This window comes from Rosa chinensis, chromosome 3 (genome assembly GCF_002994745.2).
Source record: "Rosa chinensis cultivar Old Blush chromosome 3, RchiOBHm-V2, whole genome shotgun sequence".
Classification (NCBI taxonomy): domain Eukaryota; kingdom Viridiplantae; phylum Streptophyta; class Magnoliopsida; order Rosales; family Rosaceae; genus Rosa; species Rosa chinensis.
The window spans coordinates 7,814,409-7,832,568 of NC_037090.1; the positions used below are offsets into that span (position 1 = coordinate 7,814,409).

The following is an 18,160-nucleotide window of genomic DNA, read 5'->3' on the forward strand; positions in this document are numbered from 1 at the left end:
CGGGAAAAAGATGCAGTGGGTGTGCGTTGGCTTGTTTGCGCAGCAGTGATGCTTCGATGGCAGCAGGCTGGAACGCAGGGCTGCAGGAAGGGGGCAGCAGGGGCTGCTGTGCAAGGATTGCAAGCGCACGGGCGCGCGGGCTGCAGCGAAGGCTCGGCTAGCTCGGGCTAGGAGCTGCTTTGTGAATGAGTTTTGGTTTTCTGCTGTTTTGTGGTTAGAGTCGTGCTGATAACGTGTTTAAGTATATTGGTATTGAGAGAGATTGATGAGAGAAGTGTATTTCATTATAGAGAATAGGAGCCCTATATATAGGGATTACAAAGTGCATAATCTAATGTTACAAGGAATATCAATCCGTGTAGGATTGGGAAATCTAGAACCTTCTCTCCTATTGCTACTCATAGTTTGATAAGGCACACTAATAGCTGATTTCCTTCAACACATGACATGACATGTATTACCTATTTAATAAATAAGTCTCATCAGCCTCAGTAGATAACACTTGATAATTCCTTCACGGATTTGGCTTCTCTGCTAGAATTATAATTTGCTAGAAAAAAAACTAGAAGGGATAAACTTAAAGTGACTTCTTGATGCTTCTTGATGTGGCATCATCTTGCCTTTAAAACTATATCAGACGGCTGTGAGAAAAATCCAAACACATTATAAAATGTCATATTCTAGCAGACAAGACAAGTCCTTCCTTCACCACCACCACCGGGCCCCCACAACCACCACACCCCTTTAATTTAGACTTCAACACAATCATAAATGACACGGAAGGACACACTAAAAATAGTGTTAAGAGAGTCAATATCGAATTAGTGGATCAAGCCGACCACAAACTTCATTCTGAGCGATTTAGGGTTAGAATTTGTTGGTTTTGGATATTAATAAAATCACACCCTCAATAGCTATGATTTAGATGCTACTTAATTAGAGTTATCAACGAATTTATTAGTAGTACGTGTAGATACATAGGTCACACCATGTTAGAGTTGTTTAATGGCCGCTGAGCAAATACATCGATACAACCTATGAAGATATTGAAGGGTTGCGCCCACATATGAAACTAGCTAGGACCTCAAATTTATTTACATGACCTCTAACAAATTCATATACAATAAAAATCAAATCAATTAACAAATAAGCAACTTGTTGAGCTATAAGCCATTACTTAATTAAATCAATAACTTCATTTGATCTGTTGAACAACCAACATTATTCAAGATCAACTAGTATGATATAGTGAGGTTGCATGTACATAATTTCCAGCAATATACAGTATCCCACGTGATGTGAACAATACTTTTATACAAGACGAAGGACGCCCCAAAAGATTTGTAAAACATCGAATATTTTCTCTATGGTACTACTACTAATCTCTGACACTGCAAGGTTGTCATCATTTGTATTCTAGCTAAAGCCCACCAGCTCGATCGGCTCTACCCAATAGTTTTCAAATTCTGTTAGTCTTCTTCGTCTTCCTTTCACCTTCTCCAAGATCGAAATCGAAGAGGAAGATGGATCTAACAGACGACCAGACGTGACATGACTTCAAGGAGTACTACTACTACTTGTACAGTTGGTACAGTTGCAGATCTTTGGAACAAAGGCGCAAACCCCAAAGGGCTTCCCGGGAAGCTGGCAGTCTATGCCGAAACAGCAAGGCATGGTGGAGCATGTTGTGCCGGCGCAGCACTTGCAAACCAAGCATAGTTGGTAGGGCTCCAGCCTCCGTCTTCGTGCTTCATCGTGAGCTCTAACAACGTCCAATACTTGAAACTCCATTGAATTCTTCATTGGAATAAACTCGAGAACATCATGAGATACTGAAACAGTGACATGATCAAAGTGCTGTTAATGGTTTTGTGTCTGTGGCAATAATATACAGTAGAGAGTAAAATACGGTTCCGAATTTTGCTCACCTGCAGAAGTAGTAGTGCTACTACTCATGGTCAATAGCGCCATGAAGAGGACTATGGCTACAACTGATTTGATGGTGCTACGGATCATGAAATCGTAGTCATTCATGTTTTGCAACCTTAGCAAAACCTATATGCAGACACAAATGGTGTAAAGTATCTACACTACTCCAGAGAGACGGAGAAGAAAGCAGTTATTAGGAATGGAGATTTTGTGTGGTTGAAAGTAGAGTGGAAGAGATTTGATGAAGAGGGAAGGGGGTCAATGAATGGATATTTTATTTTGGCTCTGACAGATTTTCTTATATTTGCCTGGTTTATTTTCTTATATTTGCCTGGTTTAGAAAATGACTTATTTAAAATGGAATCTGGGTTACTTCCAGGGTAGGCTAATCATGTTTGAGACAAGAGTACCCGACCCGGCCGATTGTATTTATGGGTTCAAAAGGTTAATAGGCATGTAGTTTTGAGCCACATTATTTACCAATCGTAAGCTATTCTTGTCAATTCCCTTTGAAACTTGGATGCAGGCGGTTAAAAGTGAATGGTGTCTATGTAAGTGAGGTTAACGATGTCGATGGTAAGTAATATGACGATGTTCATGACAAGTGAGGCCAATGTCTCGTGTCTATCAGTCACCCGTAGAAGGGAGGCTAACGGTGCCTATAAAAACAAGGCTAGCAGTTCATATGCAAGCAGGTTAACGATGCCTAGCCTATGTGAAGTATGGCTAAATGCACAAGCCGGCCACTCTCATGCAAGCGAGGCTAAGCACTTTGAGGGTGAATATCAGAATGTGGTGTGATCCAAGCTTTGGAAATATATAGGTGAATGGAAACACTAACAATGGCGGCTCTGTAACTAGATGTTAAGATGGGGTTTTTCAGATAGCAATTTTCATTGGCACATGAGTTTGCCAAAACCTGAATACAAGCACACTCAGAAAACCAAAGTTATTGACTAGAGGAACACTATGAAACCAAAACCAATGAGACATATGCACCCATAATATAAGAAAAGTTGTCATTGCAAAAAAGGTTGGGGAAGATAGCATACAAACAAGTATACATAAAAGATACATTCTCATCTAACTCTGCATGCTGCAGGACCTCCAGGAGATATATTTGGGTTTGGAGATCGACAAATAGCACCTGGACCTACGTTGTTAGAAAACCTTTGACGCATTCGATAATCAGGAAGTCTGCTCATGGCAAATGGTCCGCCCAAGGATGATTCACTTGGATCGTTACAAGTTTGTAGCGGTTCCAAAGTCTCTACTACATCACTCATTAAGGGCCTTGCTTTGGGGTTTTGGCTGAGGCAATAGTATGCCAGGCTGCAAGCTTTCTGTGCTGCCCTGGTTGAGTACTGATCCAACCTAGGGTCGATTATTTGTAGCAACTTTCTCTTGTCATTCAGTTTTGGTCGTGCCCAATCTACCAAGTTCTGCTCCTTGCTTGGTCTTGTCTTGTCAACCGATTTCCTTCCTGTCAGAAGCTCAAGAAGAACGACTCCAAAGCTGTATACATCACTCCTGGCCGTCAGGTGGCCTGTTCATTCATATAGATTTCATTCAGAAAAGCGGAAGAAAAGCATTGATGCATGCAAAATAGGACTAGCTGCTACAATACAAGCAAAAAAACTAGACACAATGCAGCATATTTCAGCGTTACTTCACTTGTCTATACTTTTAACTAAAAGAGAGGACTATTGGAGGAATTACTTCTGATCTATGAGTTACGGAAAAGAGAAAGGGGTAGATAAACAGAGCAACACTGAAAATTTCAATCAATGGAAGAGTATCATTCGTCACTTCAATAGTAAAATGCAATTACAAGTATTTGGAATTTAGTAGTACTAATCATCAACTGATAGGACACTTGATCACAACAGATGGATTTTACATACATATAGTATCACTCATAAATCAAAGAGTATGACCTAAGCCTTTGAATCTATTTTATGGTCAGCACTAAAAAGTTGGAACAAAAAGTCCATTGCAGCTGCTAAGTATCTGTGAAGTCAATTTCCCGTTGCAATAGAAGCTCAAGTAAAATATCAAGAAAAAGTATTTATCTTTATGCATTCTACTGATGACTCATATGGTATTTACTTTATTCAGCATATGTACTCGTGAAAGAGGTTAATTATAGCCTAAAATACAATCCACTTGTATAATGGTGAAACCCTCTTGAGCCATCAAGCACACTTGACTCATGTTCATCAAGACTGCTCCATATATGCTCTAGCTCTATGCTCCCAAGACCCTGCTTTGGTAGTACCAGACCCGGTGCAAGCCTTCCTATTCTAAAAGTCTAACCAGTAAAAGGAAGAAAGACGGTTTCAAAACAAACCAAATCAGTAGACTCAATCTTAGCAAACATGTGTGAGGCAGAGATCGAACACAAGAAGTTGATTATGATAGAGCGTTCCTCAAATGATGCTAAAACCAGTGACACGAAATATCACAATCCTCACAACTTAAGCACCTAACTGGTACAGATATTCGAATTCTTTTATTAAATAGGAAGCAGTCAAATTCTAGAATTTAGTGGAATTAATTGGTTCCTCCATACAAGACAAAAGCGTAGATTTGTTTCCCGCTCAACAAAGCTTTTAAGTTAAAAAGAGTAACTCCAACTACTGTATCAATCAAATGGATGCAAGTGGAGCAAATCCTATATAGATCGAGGAAAGTAAGTCATACCAGTCATTACATACTCGGGGGCTGCATAGCCATAGGTACCCATCACTCTAGTTGACACATGGGTCTCATCCCCTTGGGGTCCAGCTTTAGCGAGCCCGAAATCAGATAGCTTTGCAGTATAATCCTGCAAAGAACAGCAGGAATTTTGATGAAAAATGAGTCTGCATGTCGAGAACAAAATTATGATAAAACTTTGAAGAACAGCACTACTTACAGAGTCCAACAAGATATTAGAAGTTTTGAAGTCTCTATAGATGACCGGCCTTTCCGCATTGTGAAGAAAAGCAAGTCCCTTGGCAGCTCCGAGAGCAATCAGCATTCTTCTGGACCACGACAACGGAACAGTCGCCTCTAAAAATGATCCCCGAAACATTTTGGATTAGGGCGGTAAACAGAAACGGAAACGGGATAGCAAATTAAGTAGGTAGGTAGGTAGCTAGCATAATTCGAAAACTAATTTTGCAACATACTGCGGAACAAGTGATTTTCAAGGCTCCCTCGGAACATGAACTCATACACAAGCAATCTGTGATCGTCCTCACAGCAATACCCGATCAATTTGACGAGATTAGGGTGGCGGAGCTGGCCGAGGAAGTTGACCTCGGTCAGCCACTCCCGGTGGCCCTGAAGGCCCTCTTTGTTGAGCACCTTGACCGCCACCGGCAGAGATTTGAGCCCCACCCGGACATTCTCGTCAATGTAGCCCTTGTACACGGTGCCGAAGCCTCCCTCGCCCAAGATGTAGTCGGACCGGAAGCTCTTGGTGATGGTCTCGAGCTCGAAGAGCGTGAAGGCGATGACGTGCGTGTAGAGCACGGCATTCTTGCGCGCGTCCTCGAAGTTGCGTGGAGTGGAAGGATCGCTCAGATCTGAAATCGAACGGCTGTGATTCTGCTGCTTAATCTTGTCGCTCTTCACCGACGACGACGGCAACGAGCTCAGCTGCTGAACTACTGTATAATCCAATCCAATCCAATCCAATCATCAAAAATCCAATCTTTAGAAAGAAAAAAAAAATTATTATTAGCTAGCTCAAAAACCCCCCACAACGTACACCACCAATTGTAACTAACAAAGATCTGGGCTTTTGATGCACCCACCTTGAGCATTCACCACAGCAGCTTCCTCCCTAGTTCCGCAGTTCCCCATCTGGCCGTTAAATTACCGTTACTGGTAGTTGAAGAAGAAACTGAGGGTCGTTGGTGAGCAAGTTGAGCAGGTAAGACTGAGTGGCAGCGCAGACTACTCTCATTCTTCGATGGCTTTTCTCCACCTCGTTTCAACTTTTGCTCAGCTTTTTATCTCTCTCTCTCTCTCTCCCACACACACACTGTTACTTAATTAAGCAACTAATTATTATTTAAACTAACGAACACAATTATGAACTTCACTTAAAAAGTATCCGCTTTTGGTTAAAGCGAAAGAGAGAAAGGGAACCTTGCAGTGATCCTCGAACGGAGAAGAGGGAGCCGTATTGTCTTTTCCAAGTGTCGCTGCTCTGAACTGTTCCTCCTCTCTCTCTCTCTCTCTCTCTCTCTCTCTCTCTTCTCTCCTTAAACTCTGTGAGAGGTAAGCTTTGAGAGTGATGGAGCTGTGGCTGTGGATCTCTTTCCCCTCCGTCCTCTTCGCTGTTGCTACAGTCACTGTGGGGACCTCTGCTCCTTCATCGAAGTATGTAATTTTCACTTTATTTAATACCAAATAGAGATATATAACGTATTAAAACGGCTTAGATTATACTAAGTTCGGCGCATTTAAATCTCAATCTATTTCTGCTAATCATAAGAAATAAGCGTTTTGACAGGACCCTTCGGATTGGTCTCTGGGCCTATAAAACATTTGAGGATACCATGTGATCTCAATCAAAGAAGAAAAAAAAATTTCGGCTCATTTAGTTTGTGTTAAAAGAAATTAATTTAGCGTGAACTTAATTTTATACCGGTAAATGTGATAAATATGGCTAGTTTATGTCGTATTTTTATAAACCAACTCGCGTATCTTCATACAATTGAGTCAAATCAGACTGAAACAAGTGTGCGTAGCTGAAATTTGAGCTAGTGCAACAATAGAGTCGAGCTGAACTAAGTTTGATGAAATTGAAAGTAATCAATGAAGCTGAGCCAAGCCTTGAACAAATTATTTAACATTGCTTGAGCTCGTTAAAGAAGATATAAGATTGAGAAAGGATCCTCTCCTAACCTCTTACTTTGCCTAACCTACCTAAATTTTCAACAATGTAATGACACGTGTAAAAGTAATATTTAATGGTCTCGAATAGTGTCACATAGTGATTGACACTTAAAAATCAAAACACACATGCGCGACAGCATCCTCTCCACCAATGAAGGTATTTTTCTCTCCCTTCTAATCTTCAACCTCCACGTCTTTCTTCTGAACCAAATTTGTATCTTTCTTCATTTCACTTCAACTCTAGTTCCACTTCTGTTCAAATTTTTTTCTTTGGTCTTTGTTAAGTTCTTTACCCATCCTTATAGGTTTTGCCATTTTGGTGGTTGATAAATTTCTTTATGGGATTGGTTGGGATTCAATTGATGGGACAGAATTAGTTGGCACAGAATTGGGGTTGACTGCTGATCATCAATTGAATTGTTGTTGTTCAAACCATGGCCAAAACCCAGACTGATCATCAATGCCACAAAACATGTTGCCCAAGTGTGAACTTAATTTTACACCTGTAAATGTGATAATTGTGGCTCTTTTATGTCGTATTTTTATAAACCAACTCGTGTATCTTCATACAATTGAGTCAAATCAGACTGAAACAAGTGTGCGTAGCTGAAATTTGAGCTAGTTCGACAATAGAGTCGAGTGAAACTAAGTTTGATAAAACTGAAAGTAATCAATGAAGTCGAGCCGAGTCTGAGTTGAGCCTTGAAAAAATTATTTAAGGTTGCTTAAGCTCGTTAAAGAAGATATGAGATTACTTATCTAAGGAATGGTTGTTAGGGACTGTGAAGGACAAATCCATCTCAACTACATATATTTATGAGCTAAAATTATAACAATTTTAAACTGTGCATTTTGTTTTCATCCGTTAGATTCATTTATCTCCAACAATCTCTTAAAAGTTGTCTCTCAGATGAGTAAGTCTCTTGGATTGATCAGCTTAATATTTGCCTCTCTGTTAGCTCATTTACAAGCCTGTCAGATTTTTCATTGGGCAGCCCAAAGCGAAACAATGACATTGGGCCTAAAGACCAGGCCTGCCTCAGTTCCACTTTACACATTTTCCTAGCCAATATGCCCTTATCCAGAACCCCATCAAATTCATGGCTCATAGATAAGGACCGAGAAACAAAGAAGAAGAAGAAGCCGAAGCAGAGAAGCAAAGAGTGTATGATTTGGTAATGGCGATGACAATGGCATTGGCAACAGCAACCGGAACAGTGGATGCTGGGAGTAGATGGAGCATGGCGTCGCTGAGGTCAGCACTTCCATCACCGTCTACGGTTGCTGCTTCTTCTTCGTCTTCAACACATTGTGGGCATCGAGGTCTGCGCCTGAGCCTGAGCCTGAGCCTCAGTCCGTCTGTCCCTAAACCCCAGAAGTATTTTGGGTCCTTCACGGGTCTCTCTCCCTTCAACCCTCTCGGCCTCTCAGGTACTGCTCTCTGTTTTCCCATCTCATTTCATTTACTTCTGCTGTTAAATTCTCTGTTAGTGATGAAGTAAAGGAGTAACGATGGAGGTGGAGGCAATTGGGTGTAGTAATGTTAATGAAATTATGTATCTTTTGGTATTATTTCAGCTCAGTTTTCATTTTAGCACATAATAATGGAGGTGGAGGCAATTGGGTGCATTACTGCTAATGAAATTATGTATCTTTTAGCATTATTTCAGCTCAATTTTCATTTCAGCATTCAGTAATACGTGATATACTTGCAAAGTAACATCCTTTTTGTGTTATATTCATTTAGACATTAAAACCCAAATGCCTGTGTACTTCCATTGTTTGTTTTGTGTAGCTTGTTAGTTGGTTCATGCTGAGATGATTTATTCTGAGATGTCTGCAAGAATAACCTCTATATCATAAACTTTGCGACACTTTTCCATTGTTTGGTGTCTATGTCACTAATAATGCAAGACCTTGAACTCTTTTATTTGTCTTCTCGCAGACAACACGAGTTTTGAACAAAACTTTACCATTATTGATAATGGAGGCCGCGTTTATGCAATGAGACATGGAAGGAAAGTGCCTAAGCTCAACAGGCCTCCCGACCAAAGGAAGGCGCTTCTCCGAGGCCTCACTACTCAGCTCCTTAAGCATGGCCGCATCAAAACCACTCGAGCAAGGGCAAGCGCCATGAGGAAGTATGTTGACAAGATGATCACATTAGCCAAAGAAGGGTCTCTTCATAAGAGGAGGCAGGCTCTTGGATTCATTTATGAGAAGCAAATTGTCCATGCCTTGTTTGCCGAGGTACCAGAGAGATATGGGGAAAGAAATGGTGGTTATACTAGAATTATCAGAACACTTCCGAGGCGAGGGGACAATGCACCCATGGCATATATTGAACTCGTGTAGGTCTGAATTCACTTTAATTTTAATTTATAGTTGATTCCAAATCATCTTCTCTTTTTGTAATGCTGAGATTATATGAATAGCTGATGCCTTTAATTCTTGTATTGAAATGTATTGCCAGCCTAAATTTAAGCTTGGTGTCTCATTTTGTTTTGGATATTTAAATCTGTTCAGTCTATGATCAGTTGATTAATACTTTAATAGGCATAGGTAGTATGCACATTCTAAGAAGTAATTCCTGAATTCTTTTGGAATGATTGGATATAGTATGCTTTTCAGTTTTGCACCATTGGGGAATTGTCTTCTCTTGAGCTCCAGGTGCTTATGTTTTTTCTCATTCTTGCCTATTATGGTCTTACCTTTGATGTCTTAGTGTTCCAATTCAAATGTTAGCCCCTGTACATATGGTATTTCTTTTTGTTGTTTAATGCCCTACTACAATTTCCTGCGACATGATTACCTCTGATTTTGAAATTTTCAAGATGTCTGTTTGTATATATTCCCTACGATTATCCTTCTCAAGATTGTTTTTCACTACAGACCAGAAAAAGAAAATATAACTCTTCACCTCATCTATGTTGATTGATGTACATTTTATGCTTATCAGTTAGTATTTGGCAGTGTCAAGTATGCCAGCTTTTGTAAATATAGATGCTTCCTTACAAACTCTCTTAGTCTGAATATGTTTCTAAAGAAGCTGTATCTTGTTCATGTATACTTAAGGTGTCAGAAACTCGACAAAACATAGAGCACATTTTAGCTTAACCTCCATTGCCATAGACTTCAAATCAGCATAGATTTGAGGAGGATCTTCCAAGCTGAAGTTTTTGCACTATAGGCTAACCTCCATTGCTACACACTTCAAATCAGCCTAGTATTATGAGGAGGATCATTCAACTTGAAGATATTTTGTCTTTGTTCCGCATAATGTATATCACAAGGAATTCTACTTGAGGATGAAATGATGGGATTAAACTATGGTGGTTATTGATATAGTGGTGTGCATGACATAGTAGGGATAGTACTTTGTATTATGACTGTTATTGCTTGATTGAACTACACTGAGTACCAATCTTTATGCTAACGAAAATCAATTTTCCAAGTTATAAGAAACTTTTTTTTTAAGAGTTGTCTTGTTCATGCCCAGTCAAACTTCAGAAGATGCGATACGCTTATTTTGAATCTATCTGGCTGGCTCACTATCTCTTCAATGTTGTTGGCTTGGTTACGTTTTTCACTTGATCTTGTTAATGTTGTTGGCTTGGTTACGTTTTTCACTTGATCTTGTTGTTGGTTTGGTTGTTGGAACATATTGACCAATATGTTTGTATTTGATCTTCATTCAAAGTCTTAAGAATATATGGTCCTACTCCTACTTTGCTTCTTTTTTTTTCTTTTCTTTTTTTTTTGAATTGGGACTAGTTAACCATGATGGAAAATACTTTCTCTAATCTCAGGATTGAGATTAAAAGGGAAAGGGAAGAGAGTACTTAAAATAAGCTTTGAAGAGCTATTAAAGAGCGATTCCTATACTTGTGTTCAAGTTCTCACCTATGCAGGAAGTGGTATACTTGTGTGTGTGAGTCCAAGGCCCGCCACGCTGCGCGTGTAGTTTTGTGTGCGAGTCTAGTGCGTGTTTGTGCTCTAAGTTTTCTTGTATATAGATGTTGACAGTGCTAACTGGTTAGGAGTGTGTGAGTCCAAGGCTGGCTATGCCGCTCGTGTAATTTTGTGTGCGTGTTTGTGCTCGAAGTTTTCTAGTATATAGATGTTAACAGTGCTAAAACTGTTTAGGAATGTGTAGATGGCAATTTCTTTGGTTATTGGTAGTCATTTCCTTTCACATTTCACAGCAATGGACTGAAAGTAACTCATTAGGCTTAAGAAAGAAAGACCCTTATAGTCGCTCCTAGGAGAATGAAATCTGACATTGTCTTCTGTTTATCTTTTGACTCCTTTGCTATAAGCTTTTTCCCGGATCGTTGTCGGTTTCAGTTTAGCTGCACGTTGTGGCTATGTTCTGTATAGTCGGCTCAACCATGTACGGCAATTTTGGAACCATATGGAAAACGAGGCAGTTCTGACTAGATGGTATATGGCCGGCTAGATATTTTTCCCTGGTGACTCTTCTCCAGTAACACAAAGGGTATAAAATTCCCGATTTCTTTTTCTGTGGTGCACATGTTACCGTCAAATAGTACTACTACTATTATTATTGTGACAATAGGGGCCTTTGACAAATACAACCAGAGATCTATTTTTCTTTGGGTTCTTCCATTGACCTTAAACTGAAAATGGCCTAGAATTATGAGACAGTCTAGCGAGCATTTATGATACATGACAGGTGAACGTTCGGAATTCGGCATCGTTGTAGAAATCAAGGGCTCGCTAGAACAGTATAGCTGTCTCTCATCGTGCTACCTAACTCGTGACAGGAAAAATAGACACATAAATGTGTACAATTAACTTATAGTACAACATAATTACTCGTTAGCCACACGTCTTAGACTTGGTCACCGCATATAGAATTTAGAGAAATTCTTAGGTGGGGGTTTCCCCACCACGTGGCTTTAGGGTCACACAATCAGAATAAAGAAAAATTTTCATCTTTTCTGAAATTGCCCCTGCTACCTCAAGTGCAATATCTGAAACACCCCTCTACTAGACAGTGATTGGTCATCCCCACCACGTGTTTTCTGAAATTGCCCCTGCTACCTCAATAGCAATATCCAAAACACCCCTCTACTAGACAGTGATTGATCATCCCCACCACGTGTCCTTGCGACTGCCCCACGCAAGACTCTCTCTAGAATCTATCCTCACACGGTATGCGGTGAGACAGCGCATTTTGGGACAGTGTTCAAGTAATTATTCATGGGCGTATAACTATAGGAATATAGAAAAGGTGTTCTATATATAATGTACGTAGTGTATACACATGGAAAAAAAGAGCGGCTGAAAAGTTGCTTTGAAACAGAAGAAGGGTAATGCTCGTTGGTTGTTCAGCTGAATTGGGAATCGAATTTGAATGGAATTGATTCATGTCTAGGTCAGTAAAGTAAAGCAAGCGAGATGGTGAGAGTTGTTGGGAGTGGGAATTGGAATGTAAAACTGGAATTGGAATTTGGGGGGGTCTTTTAACCCTGGCTCCCACGACTCCTGTGCAAGTCTCTTTCAGGATGAACTTGCGTCCGCCTCCCAGGCTCCACCTACATTATACCTTTTTGGCTTTCTATCCATAGCACTCATTTCTTGAGTAGAAAAATCAAGTGCTCGTTGTGAACACGTTTCTACTGTCGAGTAATGAACCCCACAGCCAGTTACTGTTTGGCCTGTGGTTCACGCTGTTCATACGATTACCAAGTAGACCAGCAGAGTTCGAATTTTCACTTTCTGTGACACGTTTTCGGCTTCTTTGAGACGAAAGTCGAATCCAATAATTCACGTAAGTTCTCGAAACTGTGGGACTGATGTTAGGACATGACTGCGCTATAACTTCATCGTATAATCTTTAGGACGTGGGGACGATTCTAAATCAGTATATATATCAGATGTCCATAAATTTTAATCGTGCCAAGTATTTACGTTTTCGGCTTCTTAATTTCAGCTTTCGTTAGTGTAGTATATATGTTTGTCTTTTATTTATTTATTATTAGTATAGTTATTCTCGTTTTTTTTTTTTTTTTGAAAAGTTAGGTCTTATGTCCATTCTTAGTTGGTTGTATTATTTTTCTTTTCTTATTTAATAAACTATATATCAATGGAGGTTTAGTCATGTCACTCATGTGCTCCCAGCTACTCCTATGTTTATCTAAAAAAAAAACGAGTGGTATACAAAACAAATAGTAAAAATGTTCCATCATCTAGATTATATTGCGCGCTATTATTAGTGCTACTCTTGATTTTATTATCCGAGATCATAATGGTGCATCTATCCTTGCTGCACCAAAGATAAAAGTTCCTAGTGTGCCTGTCATTGAAGCTCTGGCTCTGTGGCAAGGATTGTTGCTTGCTTCTAGAAAAGGAATCCCTTGTTTCCTTCTTCTGAAAAAGGAATCTCAAAATACAAGCAGATGGTGATTCTTAACTCATTATAAAATAAAAGTTCGGGAGTAGTTTTTATTTCCCGGCGGCTAAAACTGTCTCATACTTGACATCAAGCAAATTGCTCTATAGTTTGACTCCATTTTAACATTTTTTACAAACATGTCTTTGCAGTGAAAGGAAAAAAGAAAACGATTCTATTTATCAAACTGCATGATGGAGAATCAACGTTCGCTACTCTTAAATCTGTGGCCTCCAATATAGATATCGCAACTGATGATGCAGTGAAGGCGTCACTATGCTTTTCAATTTTTCATATGGTGTGGTATTACTTGTGGATCACTGAATCTTTGCATATATGCTAGCCAAGTGATCTAGTGTGGGTGTCACTGTTTGTTTTCGTAAGGAATGTAATGCTTCTATATCTGCGTATCTTCACATATATCATATCCAGCTATTAGCTAGTGATCTGGTTCTGGTGGTGAGGGTGTCACTGTTCCATTTCGTAATGAATGGAATGAAATTTGTTTTGGAAAAATTTGGTAGGCCACTTTTTGGAGGGGATTTCAGGTCGGTCCACGGAACATGCTAAGGGTCCCCGTACTCTACGAGTGTGATGAGGACCAATGCAAATTTCCAGCTTTGCAAAGACTTGTTAATGGAAATTGAAGAGACATGTCACATGCTGCATAGTCTTTTCATCTACTCTTCAATGTGGTTATTTCAACCAAACTCAAAGTAGTACAATTCCCGGGGTAATTGGGAATATATGCGGCATTAGGCATGATTTATAGGATGATAATAAAATTAAATTGTTAGAAGTCAAATTAGATATATAGAAGCATAAACTATAACTTAGTTTTCTTGTTTGATTAATAGTTTTAGTCTTTTTGAAATATTTCATCAAACATTTTGCCTTCACCAACATCTTTAGAATTGTATTACATATTATGTTTTACAATGCAAAGTCATATTCTTAAGTAAAATGAGTAACATTCGTGTAGTTGTTAAGAAGTTTTTCCTAATCATTGTACACAATTATATAATCATAACCTTATTTATTTCTTATATTATATAACAAGATAGACACGAAACTGTATACAAACGGCTTTTATCAAACTCTTCTTCATTTGTTTTCAGCCTTAACTTGTTTCTATCCTCTATCATTCATCTAGACTAGGACTAGACTGGAATAGTCTGAAGGAGCTAGGCAGGACAAACTCCGTGAAGAAAACAACGAAGCCATCTGGAAGCATATTAGATTTTCTTTTCTCTTTCAAATAAAATTTCGGGACCATCGAACGTTTAGCATGGAGAGATTTAGATTCTGACCTCTATACATACAAACCTAAATATGACATTATCAAATTGTCTATTGAATCTCCAATTTTTTTTCAATATTATCTGTACCTATTCAAAATAATAAACAAATAATTCCAATGGCAGAAAAAGTCCGAAGTCTTCCACTTCTTAAATCACTCAAAAAGGTCTCCCAAACCGCCCTAACCAATGGCATCCCTATCATCTAATTAAACTAATTACCTCCATTAAGATTTAAGAGGGAATTAAACTTAATCAAAGATGACAATTTACAAATGAACAAGCCTAGGAAATATCTTGTGGAAATGATGGCACTATGTGACACCTATCCCTCTTCATTACCACAAATCGGTCCTCAGCCACAAGATTTAAATCTTTAATTAACTTATGGTGTGTTGCTTTGTATAAAGACGAGATGATTTTGAATATATATCTGGTACCCTTTGATTTGGCAGTACAAGTTTCCTGCTTCTAAGTAAACATTTTTGTTTTAACTTGTATTCAAAAATTACACTGTATCAAAAAAAAAAAAAAACTCTCGAAAAATCTTCATAATCAATCTCTATGAGAGAATTTAACTAATTTTGATAACTTTTTTATGTCATTTAGTGTCAACAAAAAAAAATTATATATTAGAATCATTTTGATTTTTTTTGTTTTTGAAATATCATTAATAATGAACGCGTCATTTTCCAGATCACAAATAATAAATTGAAATTTAACTCTAATAAACATCAGTGAGATTCAAACCTAAATTTAAGAATTCCACACTTTGTGGTTCTTACCAACTCAATCACGTACGGTGGTTATTTCACTTATTTCTTACTCAAACTTTAAGCCCTAGTTAATTAATCGAAATCATTTTGCATTGGATTAGAAGTAAAGATAGACCTAATTGTAAAAATATTCGATCCTTATCATATTGCATCGGACGGTGCACAGCCAACCTATCATGTTAATCTTGTTTCCCTTTCCGTCCATTTCTTAATCATCATTACGTGTACGACGTCAGAGAACTGGTGGCGCACTCGCCGGTATGACTTTCTATCTCATTAGTTTAATAATAATTATGATGCTCTCTTCTTGAGCCATCGATCTCCTCCAAGTTCTTCAACCCTTAATTGTTTTACACTCTTATTCATTCTGGACCACGCAAAACCCAGACCCTGACCCATACCCACTTACCCTAAATTCAACTCCGAATCCATCTCCTCCATATATATACTCCTACCTACATGTGTGTAACTTATTCCATCAACACCTTCAAAAACTCATCACTAGATACCACTCTTAACATTTCCAAACTTTCAAGCTTTGTGATGACAAAAGTATACCCAAATGGTGCTGCAGCAGCCACGGCCAATGTCTCCGCCTACGAGGCTGAGCAGAAGCTGAGGGTTTCAGGATCCGAAGAGGCCACAGTGCTGACGGTGTGGAAGAAGTCGTTGCTGTTGAATTGCAACGGGTTTACGGTGTTTGACACCAAGGGAAATCTCGTCTTCAGGGTCGACAACTACTTGTCCGGCCGTAAAGGCGAGATCGTCCTCATGGACGCCTACGGCAAGCCTCTCCTCACCATCCGCCGCAAGGTATACATATGTTCTCTTATTACATATCTATCATGCCATATTTTATGTTCGACAATCTAACAATATAACATTTATCGTTATTAAAAGAAACGTTATTGTGTTATGTTTAATCAGAGGCTGAGCTTTGGGGATAACTGGATGGTTTACGACGGAGAGACGGAGGAGAATCCGCGGTTCTGCGTGAGGAAGAACGTGAACATGCTAAACAACAAGTACTTGGCGCAAGTGAACAACAAGAAGTCGGTGCTGTACCAGGTAGAAGGGTCGTACGCGCAGAGGTGCTGCGCCGTGTACGACGGAAAGAGAAGGAAGGTGGCGGAGATCAAGAGGAAGGAAGCGGCGGTGGGCGGAGTGGCGTTGGGAGTCGACGTCTTCCGCCTCGTCGTACAGCCCGATCTCGACACGTCAGTGGCCATGGCGTTTGTCATCCTCCTTGACCAGATGTACAGCTCGTCGTCGTCTTCTAGACGTTAGATATTTGAGTCTCAACCACCATTTTCCCCTTGGTGGATTCACATCTTTTTCCTTCTCTTTCATTTTCATGATCTTGAATTGTGTGTCCTCAGTCTTCCCCACATACGCTTCTGTTTTTTCTTCTCTCTCTCTCTCTCTCTTTTAAAAAAAAATTTCCGGAAAAATCAATGAAGCTGCTTGGTTTTTTCCTTTTATATAAAAAACCAGGCTTCAAGTGGGGATGTATATATTTATGTCCAGTTGAGAAAAAGCAACAAACTCTTTCGTTCCATATCAAGTGGGTATAGACTTCAAGTTCGTAGTTTAAGTTTTTCAGTTCAAAGAGTTGTTCAACGTTGAAATTTGGTATATAATGAAAAAGTTCGTACTGGAATTTTGTTGGTCTTTTAAATAATGGATGGTTCATGGGATTGTTAATTGAATCTTCAAAACTATAATGGGATCTATGATCAAAGATTGTTAGAGATTTAGTTCAACTACTTATAAAAAAAAATTATTCCGATCTAATCTTGGTAATTAATTATAATAAAATAGGAATAGATCCCATCAAAGTGTTAAACAACCTGAACTACTATAAAGTATAACCTATGAAGGTGTCCATCTCTAGCTAATTGCCCAATTGTATACACTGGAAATATTCGGTAGTTAATGGTACTGCAAAGGTACGCTATATAAACAATTCAAACTATCATGGATTAACAATGTCTGAAATGGTTGAAACCGGCCGGAAGAACAATACCTAACACTATTGCTCAACAGATCGAGAAAATATATTTGACAACAGAGAAATATATAGTACGTGTAGTTGGGCCTAGACATTAATCCAACAAAAAATAAAAGACGTAGTATAGGAGTACATCAATGAGGTTGCATGTTATGTTGACAAAACAATTTCATTCTCATATTGTTCTGTCTAACTATGGTTCATATGGCCTTGGTGGAGAGACTGATGTTCGAGGAGGAGTTCGTGAACTTCGTGTTGGGTGGCATGGATGATGGTTCCATCTAGTGAGAAAGCTTTATCTTAGGCCTTGCTAGTGAGTATTGAGTGCTGATCATATATGAGCATTTGTCATAGGGTGGAGTTCATGACTGCAGCCAAACGATATTCAGGGGTTGGTGGTTGAGAGGTTGCTCTATCGGAACGGCCTTCTCTGTTAAACGTCACTGGATGAGTTTTGGAATGATTGCGACTATGAGTGGTGGATCAACAATCGAAGATGTGTTGATAGATGATCGAATGTTGGGAAGCCTAGCTAGGGTTTATTACATTTCATTGTTTGGTTTTGTTAGGCTTCCCTATACTGATCCAACGTACAACTTCTCTTGGACTGCATTCGACCCTCCTTTTGCAAACAAGAAGTATGGAGGAGAACGGGGTAGGTCGAGGATAGAGACTACAATCCCATCCTCATTAGCGGCTTCATTCTCTATCTCCATCTCCATCCCAATCCCAGTTAATACAATTCAGAGATTTCTCTTTCTTCTCCTTAACAGGGAATATGCCCCAAACTCCCCGAAAACATATTCCCCATTTCCAAACATACACATGTTCATTC

At 39.2% G+C, this 18,160-nt stretch overlaps 4 protein-coding genes across 6 annotated transcripts; 2 read left to right on the forward strand and 2 right to left on the reverse strand.

Annotated features, from left to right (window-relative positions):
* Positions 1-1,177: 1,177 nt before the first annotated feature.
* On the reverse strand, positions 1,178-2,227 carry LOC112193530. The gene is made up of 2 exons (XM_024333711.2): positions 1,929-2,227; positions 1,178-1,832 (listed from the first exon to the last, which is right to left on the reverse strand). The coding sequence occupies exons 1-2, from the start codon at positions 2,032-2,034 to the stop codon at positions 1,558-1,560; spliced, it is 381 nt and encodes a 126-aa protein (XP_024189479.1). The 5' UTR covers positions 2,035-2,227; the 3' UTR covers positions 1,178-1,557.
* Positions 2,228-2,901: 674 nt separating this feature from the next.
* Positions 2,902-6,304, reverse strand: LOC112192391 (probable serine/threonine-protein kinase PBL8). 3 transcript variants are annotated; one of them, XM_024332102.2, is made up of 6 exons: positions 6,070-6,301; positions 5,733-5,962; positions 5,103-5,585; positions 4,847-4,983; positions 4,633-4,756; positions 2,902-3,475 (listed from the first exon to the last, which is right to left on the reverse strand). In XM_024332102.2, exons 2-6 carry the CDS (start codon positions 5,779-5,781, stop codon positions 3,009-3,011), a joined length of 1,260 nt encoding a protein of 419 aa, XP_024187870.1. In that variant the 5' UTR covers positions 5,782-5,962; positions 6,070-6,301; the 3' UTR covers positions 2,902-3,008. The 3 variants fall into 3 exon arrangements, with proteins under 3 accessions (XP_024187870.1, XP_024187872.1, XP_024187869.1); XM_024332104.2 differs by having other exon boundaries at positions 5,103-5,582; positions 5,733-6,304; XM_024332101.2 differs by having other exon boundaries at positions 5,733-6,301.
* Positions 6,305-7,911: 1,607 nt separating this feature from the next.
* On the forward strand, positions 7,912-9,377 carry LOC112192392 (50S ribosomal protein L17, chloroplastic). Its single transcript, XM_024332105.2, has 2 exons — positions 7,912-8,253; positions 8,768-9,377. The coding sequence occupies exons 1-2, from the start codon at positions 8,001-8,003 to the stop codon at positions 9,175-9,177; spliced, it is 663 nt and encodes a 220-aa protein (XP_024187873.1). The 5' UTR covers positions 7,912-8,000; the 3' UTR covers positions 9,178-9,377.
* Positions 9,378-15,676: 6,299 nt separating this feature from the next.
* Positions 15,677-16,992, forward strand: LOC112193875 (protein LURP-one-related 8). The gene is made up of 2 exons (XM_024334126.2): positions 15,677-16,127; positions 16,242-16,992. Exons 1-2 carry the CDS (start codon positions 15,774-15,776, stop codon positions 16,599-16,601), a joined length of 714 nt encoding a protein of 237 aa, XP_024189894.1. The 5' UTR covers positions 15,677-15,773; the 3' UTR covers positions 16,602-16,992.
* The last annotated feature ends 1,168 nt before the right edge of the window (positions 16,993-18,160 follow it).

Excerpts from the sequence above, each read along its gene's own strand:
- LOC112193530 (XM_024333711.2), bottom strand. The coding sequence starts at position 2,034 with ATGAATGACTACGATTTCATGATCCGTAGCACCATCAAATCAGTTGTA. Across the intron at positions 1,833-1,928 it reads TAGCACTACTACTTCTGCAG|TATCTCATGATGTTCTCGAG; the intron begins GTGAGCAAAATT and ends TCACTGTTTCAG.
- LOC112192391 (XM_024332102.2), bottom strand. The coding sequence starts at position 5,781 with ATGGGGAACTGCGGAACTAGGGAGGAAGCTGCTGTGGTGAATGCTCAA. Across the intron at positions 4,984-5,102 it reads TGAAAATCACTTGTTCCGCA|AGGCGACTGTTCCGTTGTCG; the intron begins GTATGTTGCAAA and ends GATCATTTTTAG. Across the intron at positions 4,757-4,846 it reads CTAATATCTTGTTGGACTCT|GATTATACTGCAAAGCTATC; the intron begins GTAAGTAGTGCT and ends TGTTCTTTGCAG.
- LOC112192392 (XM_024332105.2), top strand. The coding sequence starts at position 8,001 with ATGGCGATGACAATGGCATTGGCAACAGCAACCGGAACAGTGGATGCT. Across the intron at positions 8,254-8,767 it reads CAACCCTCTCGGCCTCTCAG|ACAACACGAGTTTTGAACAA; the intron begins GTACTGCTCTCT and ends GTCTTCTCGCAG.
- LOC112193875 (XM_024334126.2), top strand. The coding sequence starts at position 15,774 with ATGTGTGTAACTTATTCCATCAACACCTTCAAAAACTCATCACTAGAT. Across the intron at positions 16,128-16,241 it reads TCCTCACCATCCGCCGCAAG|AGGCTGAGCTTTGGGGATAA; the intron begins GTATACATATGT and ends ATGTTTAATCAG.